We start from the raw sequence: 21648 nt of genomic DNA on the forward strand, positions 1-21648 counted from the left end.
TGGCCGCAAAGCCACTATGTTGGTTTTCTCATGGCGCGGCTCATTTATTTTGTATTGCTGTTTTCAGCAGCAATGTCCTCATTATTTGAGAATCGATCTGACAACTTTTGTTGTTGTTTTTTGGGTTTAACGCCGTTTTTCAACAGTATTTCAGTCATGTAACGGCGGGCAGTTAACCTAATCAGTGTTCCTTCGTCCGCCGTAATGACGTTGCTAAGCGTCATAATTTATGGCCCTGTCAAGAGACTTATTATTACCATTCATACTGAGGTACAGTATATAAAAATGGTGGTTAAGAAAGGAATAGTGCATATATAAGTCCCAAGCGGAGAAAATGAAATAACACGGATAAAGAACGGAGTACACCGGCATTTAACTTTTATTTCATCCTCGATCAAAGTTACTTCCCTTTGCTGCTTCTCTGCCATTTGCAAGAAAAAAATTGTAGAACGTCCCCAACCAAAAAATCAAACAAAAGGTATTGTGTCGTTGCAAATAATATTCTTAATCTAATAAAATCATATGCAAATACCAGTGCTAAACCAGGAATCGTGCCAGAATTCTGTCACGCTATAATTTCAACAAAAGAGAAATGCAAATTCATGAATTTTGGACTAACCTTTAAAATATCGTCGGAAGCCCTTGAGCCGTCCCTTCCCTTGACCCGTTACCATGTTTAGTTTTGACTTCTATCTCGTGAGATCTCTCATCGCGCATGTGCAAACTGTGGAAAAACTTTTTACTTTCATTTTAAATTTTTCTTGGAAGAAGATGATGAATTATGCAGTGAAAACATGAATTTTCAGCATAATTTCATTTTGAATCAACTAAAACTTACTTTTTATTCCCATCCTCAAAAGATTCATCGTAGATTCTTTGTAATAAAAAATATTTTTCAGGATAAAATTTATGTCTGCTTTGTTTACATTTCCTCAATGGAAGTCACCTGATGTGACAAATAACTTGGTGTGACGTCACAAGGGCATTCCCAAAATGGCCGATATCTAACTGACAAGTGCTGTTTTTCTGTTAGGTTCTTTTTATAACTTGGAAAACTATTCTGAAAATATTGCATGGATTGAAAGGAATAGGAACATTTATTAAGGTAAGATTAAAATTTTCTGAAAGTGTTAAAAGATTTTAAATGCATTTTTGCTGGAAATCATTAACGGGACGACTCATGGGCTCCCGAGGATATTTCTAGAGTGGTCAGACCAATGCTCGGCGTAAAAACTACATATTTTAAATCTAAAAACTGATTTTACATTAACTTACCGTACTTTTTTTATCGTCAGTTTGTAGAACACTGTGAGTATTCAACCATATTGTTTACATATTTCTAGTCACACTGTGACGTAATAGATGGGAGCTAAAAATAGTACCAGTAAAACCTGTGCAGTTCATGCGGAAGTGTACCAACGCTCGGCGTACGGCATATTAATCTGCAGGTTGTAATTTTGAACTATTTATGCATTAAAGTGAAGTATAAGAAATATCTAACACAAGACATAGGTTGTATTGATTAACCAATTATTTTAAGTACATAAACATGTACGTAAATTACCCCTCTCTCTATTCTGCATATATAAATTGAATAAACATATTTTATACAACAGTTATCTGAAAGAATTCATTTGAAGATAATTTATCACAATTCTGTGAGTCTAACTTCAAGAAATCAATAATTTATGATATTTGATGATTTATTTCCATTATTTTTGGAAATCTTTTCAAAAGTGTCATTAGTCCACATAGTATATCAATTACTTGAACAGCATAAGCTACAGAAAAGTGCAGTACAATTGGTCCGTATAAAATGCCTTGATAAAGGTTTATAGTTTATTTAAGTATAAAAAAATAAAATAATTAAAAGGAAAAATTGCTTTTTTCTCCATAATTCCGCCTGCAATCTACTTTTTGAATACATGTTTTACCAGAAAATCTGTTTTAATGAGAGTAGAACACAACTGAACGGCTTTTAGCCTTGCATCGTCTGCTCTACTGTGACCACGTGACCATACCGGAAATGAACTGCACTTGGATAAAATTATGCGTGATGTAAACAAACGAAAAGGGACTCACAAGAGCTGATATTTTAAATATATATTAAGAAATTCCCAGAGAAACGTGATATACGCCGAGCGTTGGTATGCGCCGAGCATTGGTCTGCCCACTCTAATCCATTTTTCTTTTGATCTGACATAAAATAATCCACGCAACGTAATTTGAACACAAGTTATACACACAAGTTTCCAATGGGTAACACTGTCTGCAGTATTTTTTCTGCCATTGCAGTTGTCACCTGATCAGGGTGCTCTTCTTTTTGAAAACCAATAGGCGGTAAAGAATTGTTATTTATTGACATTATCGGAGAACTTAAACCTTCCTATGTAAGTTTTTATGAACTTTATCAAGAATGGTTATGTTTATGATTAAATTAGATTCATAAATATGCAAAATTTTGATCCTGATTTTCAAAAATAATTTAACCTTGTACTCTGAACTTTTGCCTGACATCATCAACTGCAAGATGTTGCAGTTTGATACTGGTTAGTTAACCAAATGGGGTTTCACCATAACTTAATGGATGAATAACAACAGCTCCAGTTGAGTTATGTTAGCCAGAACTACTGTGAGACAAATCACTGACTGGCAGCTGGAACCACAGACACTTTCCCAGTTTTAAGAATGTGGTATATGTACAGATCGTCTATGCTTTTTACAGCTTAATCTATAACTTTACTGTTTATTATATGCCCAAATGGACATATTATGTTATGACACCTGTGCCCATCTGTCCATCCGTCCGTTAGCAATTTCGTGTCCGCTCAGCCTCTGTAACTCTTGAACCCCTTGAAGGAAAAGTCATATGACATTTGACCCCTAAGTGTGAACTTAAATTGACCTTGAAGTGAGCCATCCAAACCATGCACTCTGCTAGTTGTCTCATATTGTGAACATTTGTGTAAAGTTTCTTCAAAATCCTTCAAGGGGTTCAAGAGTTACTGAGCAGACATGAAATTGATTTGACCCCTAAGTATGACCTTGATCTTAAAGCAAGCCATCTGAAACATGCCCTATGCATGTCATCTCGATGTAGTGAAAATTTGTGCCAAGTTTCTTTAAAATCCTTCAAGCAGTTGAAGAGTTACAGAGCGGACACAAAACAAAGCCATATGACCTTTGACCCCTAAGTGTGTCCTTGACCTTGAAGTGAACTATCTGAAACATGTGTTCTGCACATCGTCTTGATGTGGTGAACATTTTTGATAAGTTTCTTCGAAATCCTTGCAGCGTCATAACATAATCATATTATGTCCCTTCGGGCATATAATAATACTAATAAACTTGGAGTAAAATTGATAATGTGGCAGTTGAGTCCAATAAGTCCAGGGGAGTTCAAAGATAATCCATCATAAAATTAACTTTAGGCTATATAGCAAAGTAATTATTAGTTACCTGTATTATAAAATAAACAGTGTCGATTGTATTGAGGTTAACTGCCACATTATCAGAGTTTATTAATACAGTGGGATTATTGATTGTGACAGTTTCAATTTACCACTGGCATAATGCAAGCTAGTTAGTGACTAGATAAACAGGTCAGCAACATATCTATTGTATATTGTAATGCGCAGGCTGGTCTGGATCCATGCTGGTCGCAAAGCCACTATGTTGGTTTTCTCATGGCGCGGCTCAAATTATTATTAATAATAATTCTTTGTTTGGATTTAATTTCATGGATTGATGCAAACATGAAAACCACAAAAAATAAACCACAACAAATATTTATGATTCTGCAGTATGCCCTTGATTATTATATTTTATTATAAATCACACTGAACAAAATTGCTATATACCCCATTAAGTCATAGGGGCCTCCGTCTCTTGAGTGGTTGAGGTCGTTCACCCCGCACTGATGTGGGTTTGAGCCCCACTCGGGGCATTGAAGTCTCGGTTTGAGGAAGGTCAGTGATTCTACATGAAGGTGCACCTGGGTTCTTTCTACACCATCGAAGCTGAAAAATCACCATAAAAAATAAATAAAATAAATCAATAAGCCATAAGAGTCTGCATTGTTCAGTTTGTAGTTCTTATAAAAACATACCATAATTGAGAAATCAGCGTGAATTTTGAAAACTTGTAAATATTACTATATTCTGCTATATTTTAGCCTCCTTGGTGGGATATAAATTAATTCAAAGAACTAAATTGAAATTTTATTTGTTCAGTTGAATTATGGAGTGAGACAGCCAAAAAATCCATAAAACTTAATCCGTTAAGAACAGTAATGATTTTATAATGATATGTTTCATTCATGACGGTAACATTTTTGTTGTATCCACAATAAACACTGCCATACCATTTCTCCAGAATATTATATATTGTAGAAGCTATACAACATTTTTTTTTTATTTTGATTTCAGATTAAACAATGACTATTCATCTTTGTCAGTCTCCTAAAAAACTTACCTGGAAGCAGATCAAGCAGTCCATTCTTGGTCGCCATAGGCTTGTAGACAAGTACAACTGCGGGGGATGTTCACGTACATTTGAAACACTATGCTGTTTACATTTTCATTGTATGAAACACTGTGAAGGCGGGTCATATGTTTTTGATCATGTGACCAGTACTGCATTTCCAAAATTTGATACGAGGTGTAGCGCCACTCAGTTCGATGCTGAAGATTCTAGCAATGTAATGCTGAATCTGAAGGTTCTGACTGGACATGCACGCTCTATAAATTCAGCCAGACAGATTACAACTTCTCATCGACTCAAGACAAATGATCCCGACATTGAAGAATTGGCTAATTCTGATACAGAAACTTCAGACGATAATGATAGGGTTAGTTTCAAAGCCAAGACAAGACATCAGAAAGAAAAGGCCAGCAAGGAGGATGTTGATGATGGGACAAAGGAAAAGAAAAATGTAGCTGAAGACAGAAAGGAAAGAGAAGGCTTTGCTTTTGTGAAAGTGAGAAATATAGAAAAAAGAGAAGATGGTTCCATTACATTTGAAATGAATGAAGATGATGCTGATTTATTCCAAGTTACTGCCAATACTATTATAGACCAACTGAAGAGGAATGGGGGAGATATACTTGAAACAGATCAGGAATTTGAGGTAATTTTATTATAAGAGGACATGGAATGAATTCATTTTTCAGTTGAAATTTCTAAGGGATCAAGCCTTTTACTTAAGAAATAATTTATAGGAAAAGAGTGCTTTAACACTATTTATGCACAATGGGCGGTTATATGTCAGGTGTAATAAATTATTTGTACAACGTTTTACCGCCCAAGTGTATAAATAGTGTTAAAACACGGTTTTGCTATAAATTATTTCGATTCTAATATGCCTTTAACATTGTTTAATCTAAAACAGTACATAAAATATAGTAGCGCTCTTTCTTGGTCGCAACAAAAACTTTGACGTCACCGCATGTTAACGTAATTCTAGCGTAAGCATGTTTTAACAGAGACATGCATATTAGAATTCAAGATTAACATAAATTCAACTTAAAATTATATTTTGTGCAAGGGTTTTTGGGACTGGACTTGAAAATGTCTTCGAGATAGCCGGAATTATGAGATGAACGAGTTTGAGATATCAAGTTTCAAATGTACTTACTTATAAATATACTTGTTACAAATTCCATGGGTAAATGCTTTTTAAAAAGAGTCTGCTTCACAAGATACATTGGCCCTCTGTGAGGTTGTAATGAAGTATTCATATATTCAGCCATAGTTTTGATACCATTTCTTATAAACAATAAGAGGGATTGCAGTTATATTTTAAATGTAAAATGTGAGGAGAAAGTGTATCCTGTAGAGAAGTCGGGTTCATTCCTCCAAGGTCAAAAGCAAGGGCAGTTAGGTTAAGGTTTGGGTTAAAAGCCTCATGTTTGGCAGTATGAATTACAGTCATGCTTTTTAAAATGCCACTTTGGAGGCATTTTTAACTTGCTAGTGACATATCTTGTTATGATTCCAAAGAGAGGCAGAGTAGATGCTCTATCAGTCAATAAAATTTAAATGTACTTACATATTTGTTCATCCAGCTTTAAGTTTAAAGTGCTCCAAGATTTCAATGAACAACTACATAAATGTTTAGCATGATTAGGTGTCTCACATAGTTCAGTCATAAGGTCAAGGTCACACGAAATGGGGTTTCGGTAAGGCAAACTGTGTCTCAGCTACATAACAATTGAAGGGATGCCACCCAAACTTTACACAAATTTCAAGCATGATGAGAAGGTATGTCATGCGTAACAGTAAGGGTCAGGTATGTACCTCCAAGGTCAGTGTCACAGCAGGAAAGGGCTCTTGGGTTAGGGTCAGAGGCCACATAACATGTTTGGCATTATAATGACTGTTAGGGGGCATTTATTTTCAGCAGAAAACAAAGGATTTTCTTCAGCAGAGTTAATAGTGTAATAGATTCTTACCAGAATTACAGCACACATAGTTACATTAATTATAACTCTACATGGGAAACTCTTAACAATGATAAGTTTGAAAATTAGGTATCTACTGATATAGCGAGGAAACTGTGTATGATTAACATTTATAGCTTGACTATTCAAGGAATAGGTACAGCTGTTGCATTCCTCTGTTGTTTGGTGTACATATTATGATTGGTTTAACTTTAAAGTCAAGGCCAGTATGTTTTTCAGATGGATTCCAACCCAAATATATGCCATATACATGTATTATACAAGACAATGTTATGAAAGCCATACCATTTAAACTGTGTTTTTAAGCAATTTTCTTTTAGATTGTATTTTATATATATATATGAAAGATACTGTTTTTATTTCTATGTTTTTTTCCACTATTTTTGTAGAAACAATGTGATTTTCCCCTCCTAATAGGCACTACAATCTGTCAAAATTGAAACAGAAACACTGGTACCCATTTTGTAAGCATTTCTTTAACTTGGCTTTTGAATAGTTGAGTGCTGCTGTCCATTGACAGCTCTGGTTAGTATAAGAATATGAACATGTCACTGACACATCAGGGTTCTCGGAAACGCCGAAATCGGCGTCCCTGTACGCATAATTGGGCCCGGTATACGCATGTTTATTGCAGCTTGGGAGTACCCGGACGCACGTTTCTGCAGTGGGACGCAAGCATTAAAACCATGAAAATTAATTGATTACGTAAACCTACGAATACACGAAGGTTTGACTCGAGAGCAAAATATGTGGGCAGAGTTACTCGCTTGTCACCGATAGCTGCGTATAGCCAATCAGCGTTGCCCGTTTCCACTACACCGCGAGACAGGCAGCATATGTATGATGAACTCAATTACATGTGATTGTCGGCGTGATTGCATATGCTTAGGTGACAACCTTTGATTGTAAATAATGGATTACGAAGCGTTTTAAGTAACTCCGATTGTTTTCTCACGTAATAATTACTAGGCGGAATTAAAGAAATTTTTAAAAACGTAATAAGTATTTAAAATAAAAGTAGGGGGATCAAGGTAGATCAGAAACAGCAGTGTGTGTGGAGGGGGAGGTGGGCGGGGGATGGAGTTTGTCCAGGGGTGATTTTGTCCTACATTCATTTTTGATTGCATTTTCCACCTATTTATCTTTACCTTTTTATCTCACCTTAACAATATCTGGGTGAAGAATTGTGATTACAAAATGTCTGTTGGTCTACACTTAATTTGACAGTACAATAGAGGCCTGTGTTTTTGACGAAACGTTAGTCTGGCCGTCAGTCTAGTTGGACTGCAACTTTTTCAGCTTTGGGTGTCCCAGGACTGCAACTTGAAATTGCTCGTGAGAACCCTATTATTCAATGACATGTATAATATTTATTTTATCTGTTATTCAGGTCCTGGTACCGGATGACTCACTTCGTCTTCGAGACACTATAGCAGGAGAAGCTGTCACACATTTTGATAAACCATCTACATCTGATTTAGACCGTGTTCAAGAACCTTGTAGTGCTGTTATATGTAAAGATAAACAGACAAACAGTGACATAAACACTGTCAGAGATTCTACTGTAACACCAAAAGAGAGAGTAAATTCTTCTTTTGCTGTTAACCCTCTTAAAAAAGAGAACAATTTTGATAATGGCAGCAGTGAGAGTGACTGTGAAGAGGACACTGATCAAAGTAAAGAATCAGGTGATTCCGGTGTTACAAAAGCTTGTAAAACAGATTCAAATGAGCATACCGGTAATGTGAACGATGCGAAGAAAAGACTTGGAATGAAGAAGAAAGTTATAGACACAATTGATGATACATGTGCATTAGATAAGATAAGTTTGGAACAAACCAAAATGAAAACATTGGAAACAGATCTAAAAGTTGCTAATGATATGCAGAATGATATTTTTGTTCATACCAGATCAGTCAGAAAAAGGAAGTTAACTACAAAGATGAAAGAAAGTGAATTACCAGACATAATGAAGGTTACAAAAAGGCAACCAGAACAGAAACAAAATGTTACTGATTTGTTAACATCAAAAGAGACTAAAAGAACACCTAATTCTGGTGAAACTGATTTTATTGCTGGTGAAACTTTACTGTCATTAAGAGAGATTGGAGATTTGAAACAAATAAAAAGTTCTAGATGTGAGTCTGTTGAATCTTCTGTTACAGGAAAGGAAGTCACAAAAGCTATTAAACAAGAGAAACATCCAATGTATTATGCAGCTAAGGTCAGTAATATTGATGAAAATAAGGATGAAGGTGTTAATTTTGAGAAAAAGGGAGACATGGATATAGCTGATATTGTGGTAAATGAACTTGATCAGTCAGAGAAATGTGTTGAAAATTGTCAGACTGCTCTGATGGAGGAAGATGATGAGTCTTTAGAACAAGTAGAGAATGGTGATGATAAGAAAATTATAGGTACCGAAAATAAATCTTTTGATTCTGATGAAAAAGCTGACAAGAAGGAAGCAGATGTATTGGACAAACCACAGAATCAGTATTTTCCAAAGAAACAAAGGCAGAAAAGAGCAAAAGTAGGAAAGTCATGTAAACGTACTGACTTTGAATGTGAGGTTTGTGGTAAAGTTGGGACTCTAAATATGGTACGATACCATGAACAGATGCATTCTGATAAGATGCCGTACAAATGTGAAGAATGTGGAAAGTGTTTCAAGACTGCAGCATGTAGAAGGGTAAGGATAGAATTATATTATGTATTTTTTAGGGACCATTGGAGCTGAAAATAGAAACAACTTTGAACAACTTCTTATAAACAGATTAATGGATTTCCATCAAACTTGGTATTTAGAATCTTTTTTATGTGCTCCCTTACATTTGTTCACTTGACCCATTTTATGTGTTTTTCTTCTGCCCATATGCTGTATACATAGAAGAAATGATACCAGTGAGCATCACCACCATACTGCAGGTCCAAGGTTATAAAACTTGAGTTTGGGGACCAGTCTTGGACAGCAGCCTTGCCATTGGTCAATTTCAAACTTATACCGGGAAACAATAAATCAGTATGTTGTAGCATAGAGACTGGTCCCCAAACAAGGTTTTATATTCTTAGGGGTAGTTGCAGCTGTTCCATTGTCTCATGTCAACATTGATGTATCAGTGCTAATTGTATTTAAAACTGCCTACATTTGTGACTTATATGTTTGATATATTTGTAGAGTCATGCACTGCAGCATGGTGAGAAAAAGTGGAAATGTGAGCTGTGTCCTGCAGCCTTTTATAGGAAACAGTATTTGGAGGTACACATGACAAATCATACTGGAGAATACCCATATGTGTGTGAGTTATGTGGACAAAAGTTCAAGTAAGTTAGCAAAGATAGTTTTGTTTTGCTGCAACCTAGTTTGACCTCTTCTGTTCCCATATTTATAACCATTTCTCTTAAGTTTTTCCCAGATCAGGAACAGAATGAAATAGCCAATGACTTTTAATCTTTGTTGAAACATCATCAGTTAGAACAATCAATGTTAGATTGAACACAAAAACCTTGAAATGGAAACAAGCAGTACCCCATAGTGGTCTATGAGTATGAAGCGTAGCCATTTTGAATGTAAATTTGTTGAAGCCATTCAATTTAGCTAGAAATGGCTTGAAATAGTGGAGTTTTTATTGTCATCCCAGTCGTGTCATAAAAGTTTTGCAATTAAGTAGGCTACACAGACTTCTTTCAAACTTAACATTTATCTTCCGTATCATGAGGTAACCTTACAGGACAAGAGCATAACTTTAACTTTTTATTGTCAAAATCATTCCACTTTTTAACTTAGAAGTTTTGCATGTGAGCAAGTTTTCAGAAAAAAATTGAACTGGATGCTCTCAATTTACACACAAATTTTTGTCATCATAAGGTGATCTCACAGAGCAGATTTCATAACTGCACCCTACATTTTGTGAAAATTATGACCCATTTTTACATAGAAATTTTGTATGTAAGTAAGGTAATCAGAAGCTTTGAGAGTCTAGACCAATTGTTTTCTAACTCCTCACACTTCTGTGGAACATTGAGATGACCTCGCAGTGTAAGCTTCATGACATTTTGGCATGTTTAAATGTACAAAACCATAGGAGTGTATTTGATTGAAACTATTGAAATTGCAAATATCAGACCACAGAAATAACCAAGTTGGGTAACTCTTGATTGAATTTAATTTAAATCACGGCCTTTTTTTTGAATAAGAGAATTTGTTTCTACTTAAAAACTCCAAAGTTTTGTGAGATACTAATTATTACGCTGTATCACAGTAACTTTACTCATTAGACCTACTGAAATAACCAGTTTAGATATTTTTTTGTGTTAGATTTAATGTAAATTATGGCCCTTTTTCTACTTTGAAATATTTGGTTACAGTTTTGCATGCTGCAGTCAAGTTTTTAGCTCACCTGAGCCAAAGGCTCATGGTGAGCTTTTGTGACCGCTCAATGTCCGTAGTCCGTCGTGGGTCGTGCGTCATGCGTCCATCAACAATTTCTAAAAAAATCTTCTTCTTGAAAACCACTGGGCAGAATTACACCAAATTTCACAGGAATGATCCTTGGGTGGCCCCCTTTCAAAATTGTTCAAAGAATTGAATTCCATGCAGAACTCTGGTTGCCATTGCAACGGAAAAGAAAAACTTTAAAAATCTTCTTGTCCAAAACCGCAAGGCTTGGGGCCTTGATATTTGGCATGTGATATTATCTTATGGTCCTCTATGAAGATTGTTCAAATTCTGCCCCTGGGGTGAAAAGAGGCCCCTCCCTGGGGATCACAAGTTTTACATAGACTTATATAGGAAAAAACTTCAAAAATCTTCTTGTCTAAAACCACAAGACCAAGGCCTTTGATATTTGGTATGTAGCATTGCCTTGTGGTCATCTACCAGAATTGTTCAAATTATAACCCTGGGATGAAAAGAGGCCCTGCCCCTGGGGTTCTCAAGTTTTACATAGACTTATAAAGGAAAAAACTTTTAAAATCTTCTTGCCTTAAACTGCAAGGCCTAGACTTTTGATATTTGGTATGTTGCATTGCCTTGTGGTCTTCTACCAAAATTGTTCAAATTATGCCCCTGGGGGAAAAAGAGGTCCAGTCCTGGGGGTCCCAAATTTAACATAGACTTATATAGCGAGAAAAAAATCTTCTTGTCTGAAAGTTCAAGGCCTAGGCCTTTGATATTTGATATGTAGCATTGCCTAGTGGATTTCTAACAAGATTGTTCGAATTATGCCCCTGGGGTGAAAAGAGGCCCCGCCCTGGGGGTCACTTGTTATATGAGTTATATAGGAATAAATACTTAAAAAATTATCAGATTATATTTCCTAGACTGTTTAGTTATAATTACCTGATGACCACAAGCAATTAGGGGTCACTTGACTGTGATCTTGACCTACTGACCTACTTTCTCGTTTTTTAAGATACAGCCTTGAAATTTGGATGACATGTACAGTTTTGCACATCGATCTTAAAACTGATTTTCAGTGACCATGAATGTGACCTACTTTCTAATATTTTAGCATCAGTATGCCATTTTAAACATGTGGCACACATTACTAAGGTGAGCGATTTACAGTAACTACTACATGTACATATATTGGATTGAATCTTCACACAAGACATTTTTTTTGTCAAAAGTGTCTGTGTACCAAGTGAGAGAACTCTTGTTAAAAATTAATTCAACTTACTGTCCTTGTTTGGCATGATAGTTTTTGCCATTGCCATAAAAATTTTAATTTGAAATAAATCGTAATATAATAACTCTGTTTCATAAGTTGTACAAAGTTTTGGCCATTGTTCAGCTAAAAAGAAGTTGAGCACGCTATCTACTTAATAGCTTTTGTTAACATAGTTACATTTGGTGAGAGGTTTGCATGTTTGAAACAGGTTTGTCAAGAAGTATGGTACTGGATGCTGTGGATGCTGTCAGGCTCTTCATCTCGGTGATATATGACCATTTTGTGTCGATTCGCCGTTAAACCCAACTCACTCACTCAGGCTCTTCATTAGTCTGAAGATTCATGAAATGACTGCTCTGACTCTGTATTACAGTTTACAAAATTTTCCCTTTTTAGCTCGACTTTACGAAGGAAAAGTAGAGCTACATGTATTGCATTCACCCCTGTGTTGGCGTTGCCGTTGGTTAAAGTTTTTGATAAAGTCAAATATCTCTGTTACTGTCAAAGCTATTGACTAGAAACTTAAAATACTTATTTACTATCAAAGTCTACACCAGGAGAAACAATCCCCTTAACTGTGATTGAATTTTGACAGAATTATGCCCCTTTTTAACTTAGAATCTTTGGTTAAAGTTTTTGATAAAGTCAAATATCTCTGTTACTATTAAAGCTTTTGACTTGAGACTTAAAACAGTTATTAACTATCAAAGTCTACACCAGGAGAAACAATCCCCATAATTCTGCTTTGAATTTTGACAGAGTTATGCCCCTTTTTAACTTAAAATTTTTTAGTTAAAGTTTTTGATAAAGTAAAATATATCTGTTACTTTCAAAGCTTTTGACTTGAAACTTACAATAATTATTTACTGTCAAAGACTACACCAGGAGAAACAATCCCCATTACTTTGGTTTGAATTTTGACAGAGTTCTGTCCCTTTTTAACTTAAAATTTTTTTATTAAAGTTTTATAAAGTTTTTACTGGCAAAGCTCTAATTCAGAGTCAAGCACTGAGAAAAGTTGAGCGCGCTGTCTTACAGACAGCTTTTGTTATCCCCCGACGAAAGTCGGAGGGATATAGTTTTGGTGTTGTCCGTCCGTCCGTCTGTCCTTCTGTCCATCCTTTCGTCTTTCCGTCCGTCCGGAGCCATATCTAGGAAATGGTTGGGAATATTTATTTAAAACTTCATATACATGTTCACCACTATGAGTTCTTGCGGCCCGTCAAGTTTCAGTCAGATTGCCTAAGTAACACCAGAGTTATGGCCCTTAGAACTTTCTAGTGTTAACTATATAGGGTACTATAAATATGGCAATATCTGCATCATAACTTTTGATATATTTGACCTAGAACTATGAAACTTAAACAGAATTTAGATCACCATAATGTGGTTGTGTACACACAATTTCATTCAGATTTATTTGTAAATTAAGAGTTATTGCCCTTTAATTGTATAAAAATCCACATATTTGTACATAACAAACTTACCATTTGGTAGAATTTCATTAAATTTCTTTCATTCTTTTCCATGAACATTTATTGTAAACATGTGAACCCACACCCGGTTGTCCCCTTACCTTGATCACACACCTCCCCCCCCCCACCCCCCGCCCCCCCCCCCCCCCCCACCGACCAAAGAAAAATAAAAAAAATCATTCCTTATTTTAGATTTTTAGCTCGACTATTCGAAGAATAAGTAGAGCTATCCTACTCACCACGGCGTCGGCGTCACACCTTGGTTAAGTTTTTCGTACCAGTCCACATTTTGACAAAGTCTTTTGAGATAAAGCTTTGAAACTTTCAACACTTGTTTACCATCATTATGGCCAGTTATAGGCAAGAGCACATAACTCCATCAAGGATTTTGGCTGAATTATGGCCCCTTTTGACTTAGAAATCATGGTTAAGTTTTTCGTACCAGTTCATATTTTGACAAAGTCTTTTAAGATAAAGCTTTGAAACTTTCAACACTTGTTTACCATCATCATGGCCAGTTATAGGCAAGAGTACATAACTCCATCAAAGATTTTGGCTGAATTATGGCCCCTTTCGACTTCGAAATCTTGGTTAAGTTTTTTGTGCCAGTTCATATTTAGACAAAGTCTTTTGAGATAAAGCTTTGAAACTTTCAACACTTGTTTACCATCACCATGTCCAGTTATAGGCAAGAGCACATAACTCCATCCAGGATTTTGGCTGAATTATTGCCCTTTTTGACTTAGAAATCTGGGTTAATATTTCGTACCAGTTCATATTTAGACAAAGTCTTTTGAGATAAAGCTTTGAAACTTCCAGCACCTGTTTACCATCACCATGTCCAGTTATAGGCAAGAGTACATAACTCCATCGAGGATTTTGGCTGAATTATGGCCCCTTTTGACTTAGAAATCTTGGTTAAGTTTTTCGTACCAGTTGATATTTTTTGTAAAGTGTTTGACATATGGCTTTGAAACTTTTATCGCTTGTTAAGTATAATAGTCTCTATCTGTAGGAAAGAGAACATATTAACTCTGTCATCTATTTTGGCTGAATTATGGCCCTTTTTGGACTTTGAAATTGGTTCTGTTTTCATACAAGTCCATGTTTTGTCAAAACTATTTGACATATGGCTTTTAAACTTTGAACACTTGCTTATCATTATGATTTACATCTGTAGGCAAGAGTACATAACTATTTTGACCGAATTATGGCCCTTTTTGGACTTTGAAATTGGCTCATATATTGCCATTTAGTGCAAGACTTATCGAAATCAAAGTAATACAGGAACATTGTTTGTCTAATCTATTTATTTCTTTTGTCTGAATGTCCGTGGAAATATTTTGACCCCACTCTTCAATCAATTCTTCGAATAGTCGAGCGAGCTGTCATCAGACAGCTCTTGTTTTCAAACAAACTTCATATACATGTTCACCACTGTGAGGTTATGGGGCCCATCAAGTTTCAGACACATTGCCCAAGTAACACCAGAGTTATGGCCCTTAGAAGTTTCTAGTGTTAACTATATAGGGTACTATAGATCTATAGATATGGCAATTTCTGCATCATAACTTTTGATATATTTGACCTAGAACTATGAAACTTTAACAGAATTTAGAGCACTATAATGTGGTTGTACACAGACAATTTTGTACGGATTTCTTTTGTAACTTCAAAGTTATTGCCCTTTAATTGTCTAAAAATCCACATATTTGTACATAACAAACTTACCATTTGGCAGAATTTCATTAAATTTCTTTCATTCTTTTCTGTGAACATTTATTATAAACATGTGAAGTTGTGCCCCCACACCTGGTCACTCACTTACCTTGGCCACACCCCCTCCCCCTCCCAACCCCCCCTCCACCCCCCCCCCCAAAAAAAAAAATTTTTTTTTTTTCATTTCTTATTTTAGATTTTTTTCAAACCTTCCAAGTTGTACCATTCCCCCACCTCACTTCTCTCCACCCAGTCATGCCCACCACTGATCATGTATCCTCCTCCCCCCCCCCCCCCCCCCCTCCGCTCCCAACTTTCCTTTTTTTTTTTTTCTTTTTTTTTCATTTTTAATTTTCAATCAATATTTATAATCAACATGTGAAATTTTGTTTCCTCTCTCGTTCACCTGCACCCCACCCCCTAAAAAAATAAATATATACATATATCTATATATATACATATATATATATTTCCATTCCTTTTTTAGCTCACCTGTCACAAAGTGACAAGGTGAGCTTTTGTGGCCCCTTGTGGTTCTGGGACGATCTGTGTATGAAAAGAATTGGAACCACTGTCTTACCCTTGCATGATTGTAAGAGGCGACTAATAGGGTCTTAACACTTGGTTTTGCTGTAACTCTGTGATTCCAGCAGGTATGCAAATTTTGATTACATACCTCATGTTTTTATTTCGATGTAAATGAGATGTGAAACCAAAATTTGTAGTCCTGTTTGGCGCCATATAACCTATACCGTGTTGGTGCGCCGTAAAACCCAAATTAATCAATAATGAGCTTTTGTGATCGCGCGGTGTCCGTCTTGCGTCTGTGCGTAAACTTTCGCTTGTGACCACTCTAGAGGTCACATTTTTCATGGGATCTTTATGAAAGTTGGTCAGAATGTTCATCTTGATGATATCTAGGTCAAGTTCTAAACTGGGTCATGTGCCTTCAAAAACTAGGTCAGTAGGTCTAAAAATAGAAAAACCTTGTGACCTCTCTAGAGGCAATATATTTTATATGATCTTCATGAAAATTGGTCAGAATGTTCACCTTGATGATATCTAGGTCAGGTTCGAAACTGGGTCACGTGCCATCAAAAACTAGGTCAGTAGGTCTAAAAATAGAAAAACCTTGTGACCTCTCTAGAGGCCATATATTTCACAAGATCTTCATGAAAATTGGTCAGAACGTTCACCTTGATGATATCTAGATCAGATTCGAAACTGGGTCACGTGCCTTCAAAAACTAGGTCAGTAGGTCAAATAATAGAAAAACCTTGTGACCTCTCTAAAGGCCATATTTTTCATGGGATCTGTATGAAAGTTGGTCTGAATGTTCATCTTGATGATATCTAGGTTAAGTTCGAAACTGGGTCACGTGCGTTCAAAAACTAGGTCAGTAGATCTAAAAATAGAAAAACCTTGTGACCTCTCTAGAGGCCATATATTTCATGAGATCTTCATGAAAATTGGTCAGAATGTTTACCTTGATGATATCTAGGTCAAGTTTGAAAGTGGGTCACATGCATTCAAAAACTAGGTCAGTAGGTCAAATAATAGAAAAACCTTGTGACCTCTCTAGAGGCCATATTTTTCATGGGATCTGTATGAAATTTGGTCTGAATGTTCATCTTGATGATATCTAGATCAGATTTGAAAGTGGGTCACGTGTCTTCAAAATCTAGCTCTGTAGGTCAGATAATAGAAAAACCTTGTGACCTCTCTAAAGGCCATATTTTTCATGGGATCTGTATGAAAGTTTGTCTGAATGTTCATCTTGATGATTTCTAGGTCAAGTTCGAAACAGGGTCATGTGCGATCAAAAACTAGGTCAGTAGGTCTAAAAATAGAAAAACCTTGTGACCTCTCTAGAGGCCATGCTTGTGAATGGATCTCCATAAAAATTGGTCAGAATGTTTACCTTGATAATATCTAGGTCAAGTTCAAAACTGGGTCACATGAGCTCAAAAACTAGGTCACTAAGTCAAATAATAGAAAAAACAATGTGATACTCAAAACTGGGTCATGTGGGAAGAGGTGAGCGATTCAGGACCATCATGGTCCTCTTGTTTTTTTCTTTTAAATGTTCAAACCTTCAACATTACATGTTAAGTTGTGACTGCACAAATCTTGCCCTCAGCCATGTTCAAGATATCTTACCTGTGTTCTCTCAAGGACATCTGCTCTTTTAAGTTCAAATGTACATGTTAAACAGCAACACCTGGTGCCAAACCACTCAAAGACAACATTTCGTTCCAGTTAAACTTCAAGCTCACATTTCAATTAACTGCATTTAATTTTAAAAGCTAAGCTTATTACAGTAAGCATATCCCATTCAAAATAAATTCTTTAGTCAGGATCAAAGTATCATACATTTATTATGTACTCTTTAATTAAACATTTGTTTTCTGTTAAATTGATTTTGACTAATGAAATTATTTGCTTCTTATTAACATCCTTAACTTTTTGCCGGATATATCTTTTTGCCATTCCTCACCACAGACCCTTTCGGCGGGGGATACCAATTCATCGAATTTGCTTGTTTAATTAAGGAACATATCGGTAAAGATTTTGTTATGTAAGCTAGTATTATGTGAAAGGGTTTCATAGTTATTAGACAGCTCTTGTTAAGGGTACTGGTATCTAAAATTTTTGCTTCTTTTTCTGGCTGTAGTAATAATATTTATGGCAACTACATTACAGCGTATAACTTCAAAACATTTTATCGCAGATATAGTGATTGTGCAATTCTAGATCTTATAATTTTTATGCAAACTTTGGTTAATTTCATTCAGATAAGGTAAAACAGCAAGATCATTTTGTAACTAGAAAAATTTCTGTAAGGTAGTGCACTTGAAATGACTATAAACAGTTTTGGTGCAGTGAAGAAATATTCTTAATGATTTATAAGCAATTTCCATACCAGCTGAGTGAATGCCAAACTCCCATTTGGAGAATAGGTAATTGATAGAAAATCACCCACTGATATGTGATACTGTAAAATCATTTAATTTTGTGGGCATGAAATTTCGTGGTTTTGGTCAAAACAGCAATTTCTTGGGGATATAAATTTGTGGATTTCTACTTATGAACATAAAATAAATGGGAATCTTACTTGTTCGTTGGGATTAAATTTCGTGGATTGACTCAACCACTAAATCCATGAAAATTAGTCCACCACGAATATTAATGATTTTACAGTATTCGCAAATTGAAATGTATACAGTTGCATCTCTGTACAATGGATTACTTTTTCTTCTTACAGAATGACTTATATTCTACGTCGCCATGTTAACAGTGTTCACAAAAACATAAGAAATTACAAATGCGACATATGTGATAAGGAATTCTTTCGTGTTGCAACAAGAAATCAGCACCGTAACCGTCATTTTGATCCATTCCTTCAGTGCTCATATTGCCCAAAGAAGTTCAAAGGTGACCTTGACCTTAGGAAGCACGAGTTAACTCATACTGGAGAAAAAATATATTTCTGTCCTCGATGCAATCAGGGATTTACTCAGATATGGCCGTACTATAAACATATGTGGAAAATCCACAATATAGAAAAAGAAGAAGCCAAGAAGATAAAAATAAAAAATCCAGATATTGTAAACATGCGGAATATAAATAAAGATGCTGCAAAGAAAGAGCCTTCTTATGAACATGAATTTATTGGAAAACCGGGATGTACTTTTGATATGAGAAAAAGTTTTAGTCAAAACGTAAAGAGGTTGAAAATGATGGAACGTGATAGTCAGAGTCAGGGTCACGGTGAGAGTTACGAATATGCTAAAGGAATTTGTGATAGTAATATACAAAATGAAGCTAACAGAATTTATGCAGAGACAAGTTCAGATGTCACAGATACTATTGTTCTAGACATTGGAGAGGATTTAGATACAAGCGAAACAATAGTTATACAGACGGAGGATGTACCAATCGTGGATAATCAACAAACTGGTTATATTGTTGTAGACAATGGTCATGCAGGGGGAAATATAGTCATTTATTCAGATCTGCCACAAAATGAAATTGAAGATGTTAGGGAATATACTGCAATGGACATATGAGAGAGTGAGGTTATTAAAGAGAAATGTTACCAATGACCTATTTAACTACCATAGTGATCTGTTTTCTTGGTTTGAGAGATTGTTTGATGTGTTTTAACTTTTAACTGTCATTACCTCAGTCCTTTAGTGTTATGTGGCAGCCATACTTGGGGTACATTCATTGTCATTTTGTAATAGACTTCAGCTTAAGCCATTGGCATGAGGGACGTTGCATATTTTATAACTTCTCATGAACATAAATTAATATTAATTCAAATTTGCTGATGTTGCTTTGCTTTCAAACAGTCTACAGACAGATTTGATTATAGTCTGTAGAAATCCGATTCAAAATGTATACCTCTGATTTGGATTTGGGTGATTTGCTCTTGAACAATTCATTTTGAAATTCTGATATATTTCTTAACATTTTTTATCTTAGTTTTCATGTTGAGCAGATTGTGTTAGTTCCTTCATGTTCAAGTAACACTTTACCCTTTTCTGCAGTATCGCTGTCTTAGATGGTCTTGAAGGTAGGACAAAATCCCCTCTGGACAAAATCCCCCTCTCTCAGATTGACCAACGCAGACAAAATCCCTTCCCTTTGTTGAATAAAAACGAAGATGAACAGAAATGAAACAAAAAGCAATTTTTAAGATTATAACTGGGAAATAGATTATAGTTTTGCGTGTTTTGTTGGCAAATAAAACCTTTTTTTTTTTCAGATGCGTCGTAATTAATCACTCCGACTGATTTAGTTTTGCATGCTTTGTTGGCAGATAAAACACAGTTTTGAGTTCAGATGAGTAGTAATCTAATCACAAAGGCCGAAGGCCTGAGTGGTTAATTAAGGCGCATCTGAATGAAAAAACATGCTTTATTTGCCAACAAAGCATGCAAAACTAAAATCTATTTCCATTCTAACAGGTTCAAATTACACTGGGAAGGGATACTAATCTGGAATAAAATGCGCTTTTAAAGATGAGGGAGTAAACGGGAATAGCCATAAGTAGGTCATTTTGCGAAACATGTTCTAATTGACAAGACAATACATCTTTACATGGTAAAATCCTTTCTTTGTTTATAATTATATAAAAGAAAATCTTAAAAGTGTTAGAATGATCAATTCTTCACGGAAGAAAGTGAAAGATATGATTAGAAAATACTGAAGGGGGTAAGATTTTGTCTGCCTTGGTCAAACTGAGCATGTTGGATTTTGTTCCAGAGGGCGGCTGGGGCATTTTTTCTGTGTCCAACCATGAATTTACGCAAGCATGATTTTTAAAATTCATACAAAGGTAACAAAACCTTACAATAAAATATCCACTGGTAAGTCCCTCTTGTAGTCTCGCTTGACAATGGCACTGTAACCATGGTAATATTTGTATTGAAAAACTGACTTTTGCATTGTACTGACCAACAACTTGGAAATAAGGGATTAAGGTTAAAGACAATCCAAATGTATTCAAATTTATTTTGTTATTTAATTGCGCATTAAAATATGAATTCTTAAATCATTCTTGGAATACTCACATATTTCTTCATGAAATATGAGCAGTTATATAGTTTCTTTATATATGCTGTGTTACACGATAACCCAAGTGAAATTTGTACAATTTCGCAATGTTTTGGACATGTTAAAAATATGAATTAATATAATTTTGAAGTACTTATATATATAATCATGAAATTTTGAGCAGCTAAATTGTATTATGTACAGAATGCATCAGTGTGGTTACGATTTTGTTAGAAATAAAATCTTACAAATGAATATTTGTTATATTTTCCGATGTGTCTAAAAGTACTTGCCATAGACTACAGATTATTATGGTGGCATATTTCTGCCACGAGCTAGCTAGGTAGCTGTTGCCATACTTAAACAAGAGGGTCATAATGACCCTATAACGCTCACCTGTTAAACTTTGCCTTGAAATCATCAAGAGAAACATTCTGACCAAGTTTCATGAAGATAGGGTAATAAATGTGGCCTTTACAGTGTTAACAAGCGTTTCCAGTAAGTGGTGACCTAGTTTTTGAACCCACATGACCCAGTTTCGAACTTGGCCTGAGATCATTAAGTGTTCACAAGGTAAATATTAACAAAATTTGGCTCTTTCAAGGGTCAATCAGGGGCCGTAACTCCAGAACCTATGATTGGATCTGATGGAATCCAAGATCTATTGTTGTTTAACATATTTGAAGTCTATATGGCTGCAATAGCCAAAATAGCAATACTCTGGAACCCATAATGGGATCTAGCCAGTTTTTGAAAGGA

At 35.5% G+C, this 21648-nt stretch overlaps 1 protein-coding gene across 1 annotated transcript; it reads left to right on the forward strand.

Moving 5' to 3' along the window:
- The first annotated feature begins 417 nt into the window (after positions 1-417).
- On the forward strand, positions 418-20459 carry LOC128552965 (uncharacterized). Its single transcript, XM_053534059.1, has 5 exons — positions 418-478; positions 4428-5128; positions 7852-9153; positions 9640-9785; positions 18593-20459. Exons 2-5 carry the CDS (start codon positions 4436-4438, stop codon positions 19395-19397), a joined length of 2946 nt encoding a protein of 981 aa, XP_053390034.1. The 5' UTR covers positions 418-478; positions 4428-4435; the 3' UTR covers positions 19398-20459.
- Positions 20460-21648: the final 1189 nt, after the last annotated feature.

This window comes from Mercenaria mercenaria, unplaced genomic scaffold (genome assembly GCF_021730395.1).
Source record: "Mercenaria mercenaria strain notata unplaced genomic scaffold, MADL_Memer_1 contig_3333, whole genome shotgun sequence".
Lineage (NCBI taxonomy): Eukaryota > Metazoa > Mollusca > Bivalvia > Venerida > Veneridae > Mercenaria > Mercenaria mercenaria.

Excerpts from the sequence above, each read along its gene's own strand:
- LOC128552965 (XM_053534059.1), top strand. The coding sequence starts at position 4,436 with ATGACTATTCATCTTTGTCAGTCTCCTAAAAAACTTACCTGGAAGCAG. Across the intron at positions 5,129-7,851 it reads AAACAGATCAGGAATTTGAG|GTCCTGGTACCGGATGACTC; the intron begins GTAATTTTATTA and ends TCTGTTATTCAG. Across the intron at positions 9,786-18,592 it reads TTATGTGGACAAAAGTTCAA|AATGACTTATATTCTACGTC; the intron begins GTAAGTTAGCAA and ends TTCTTCTTACAG.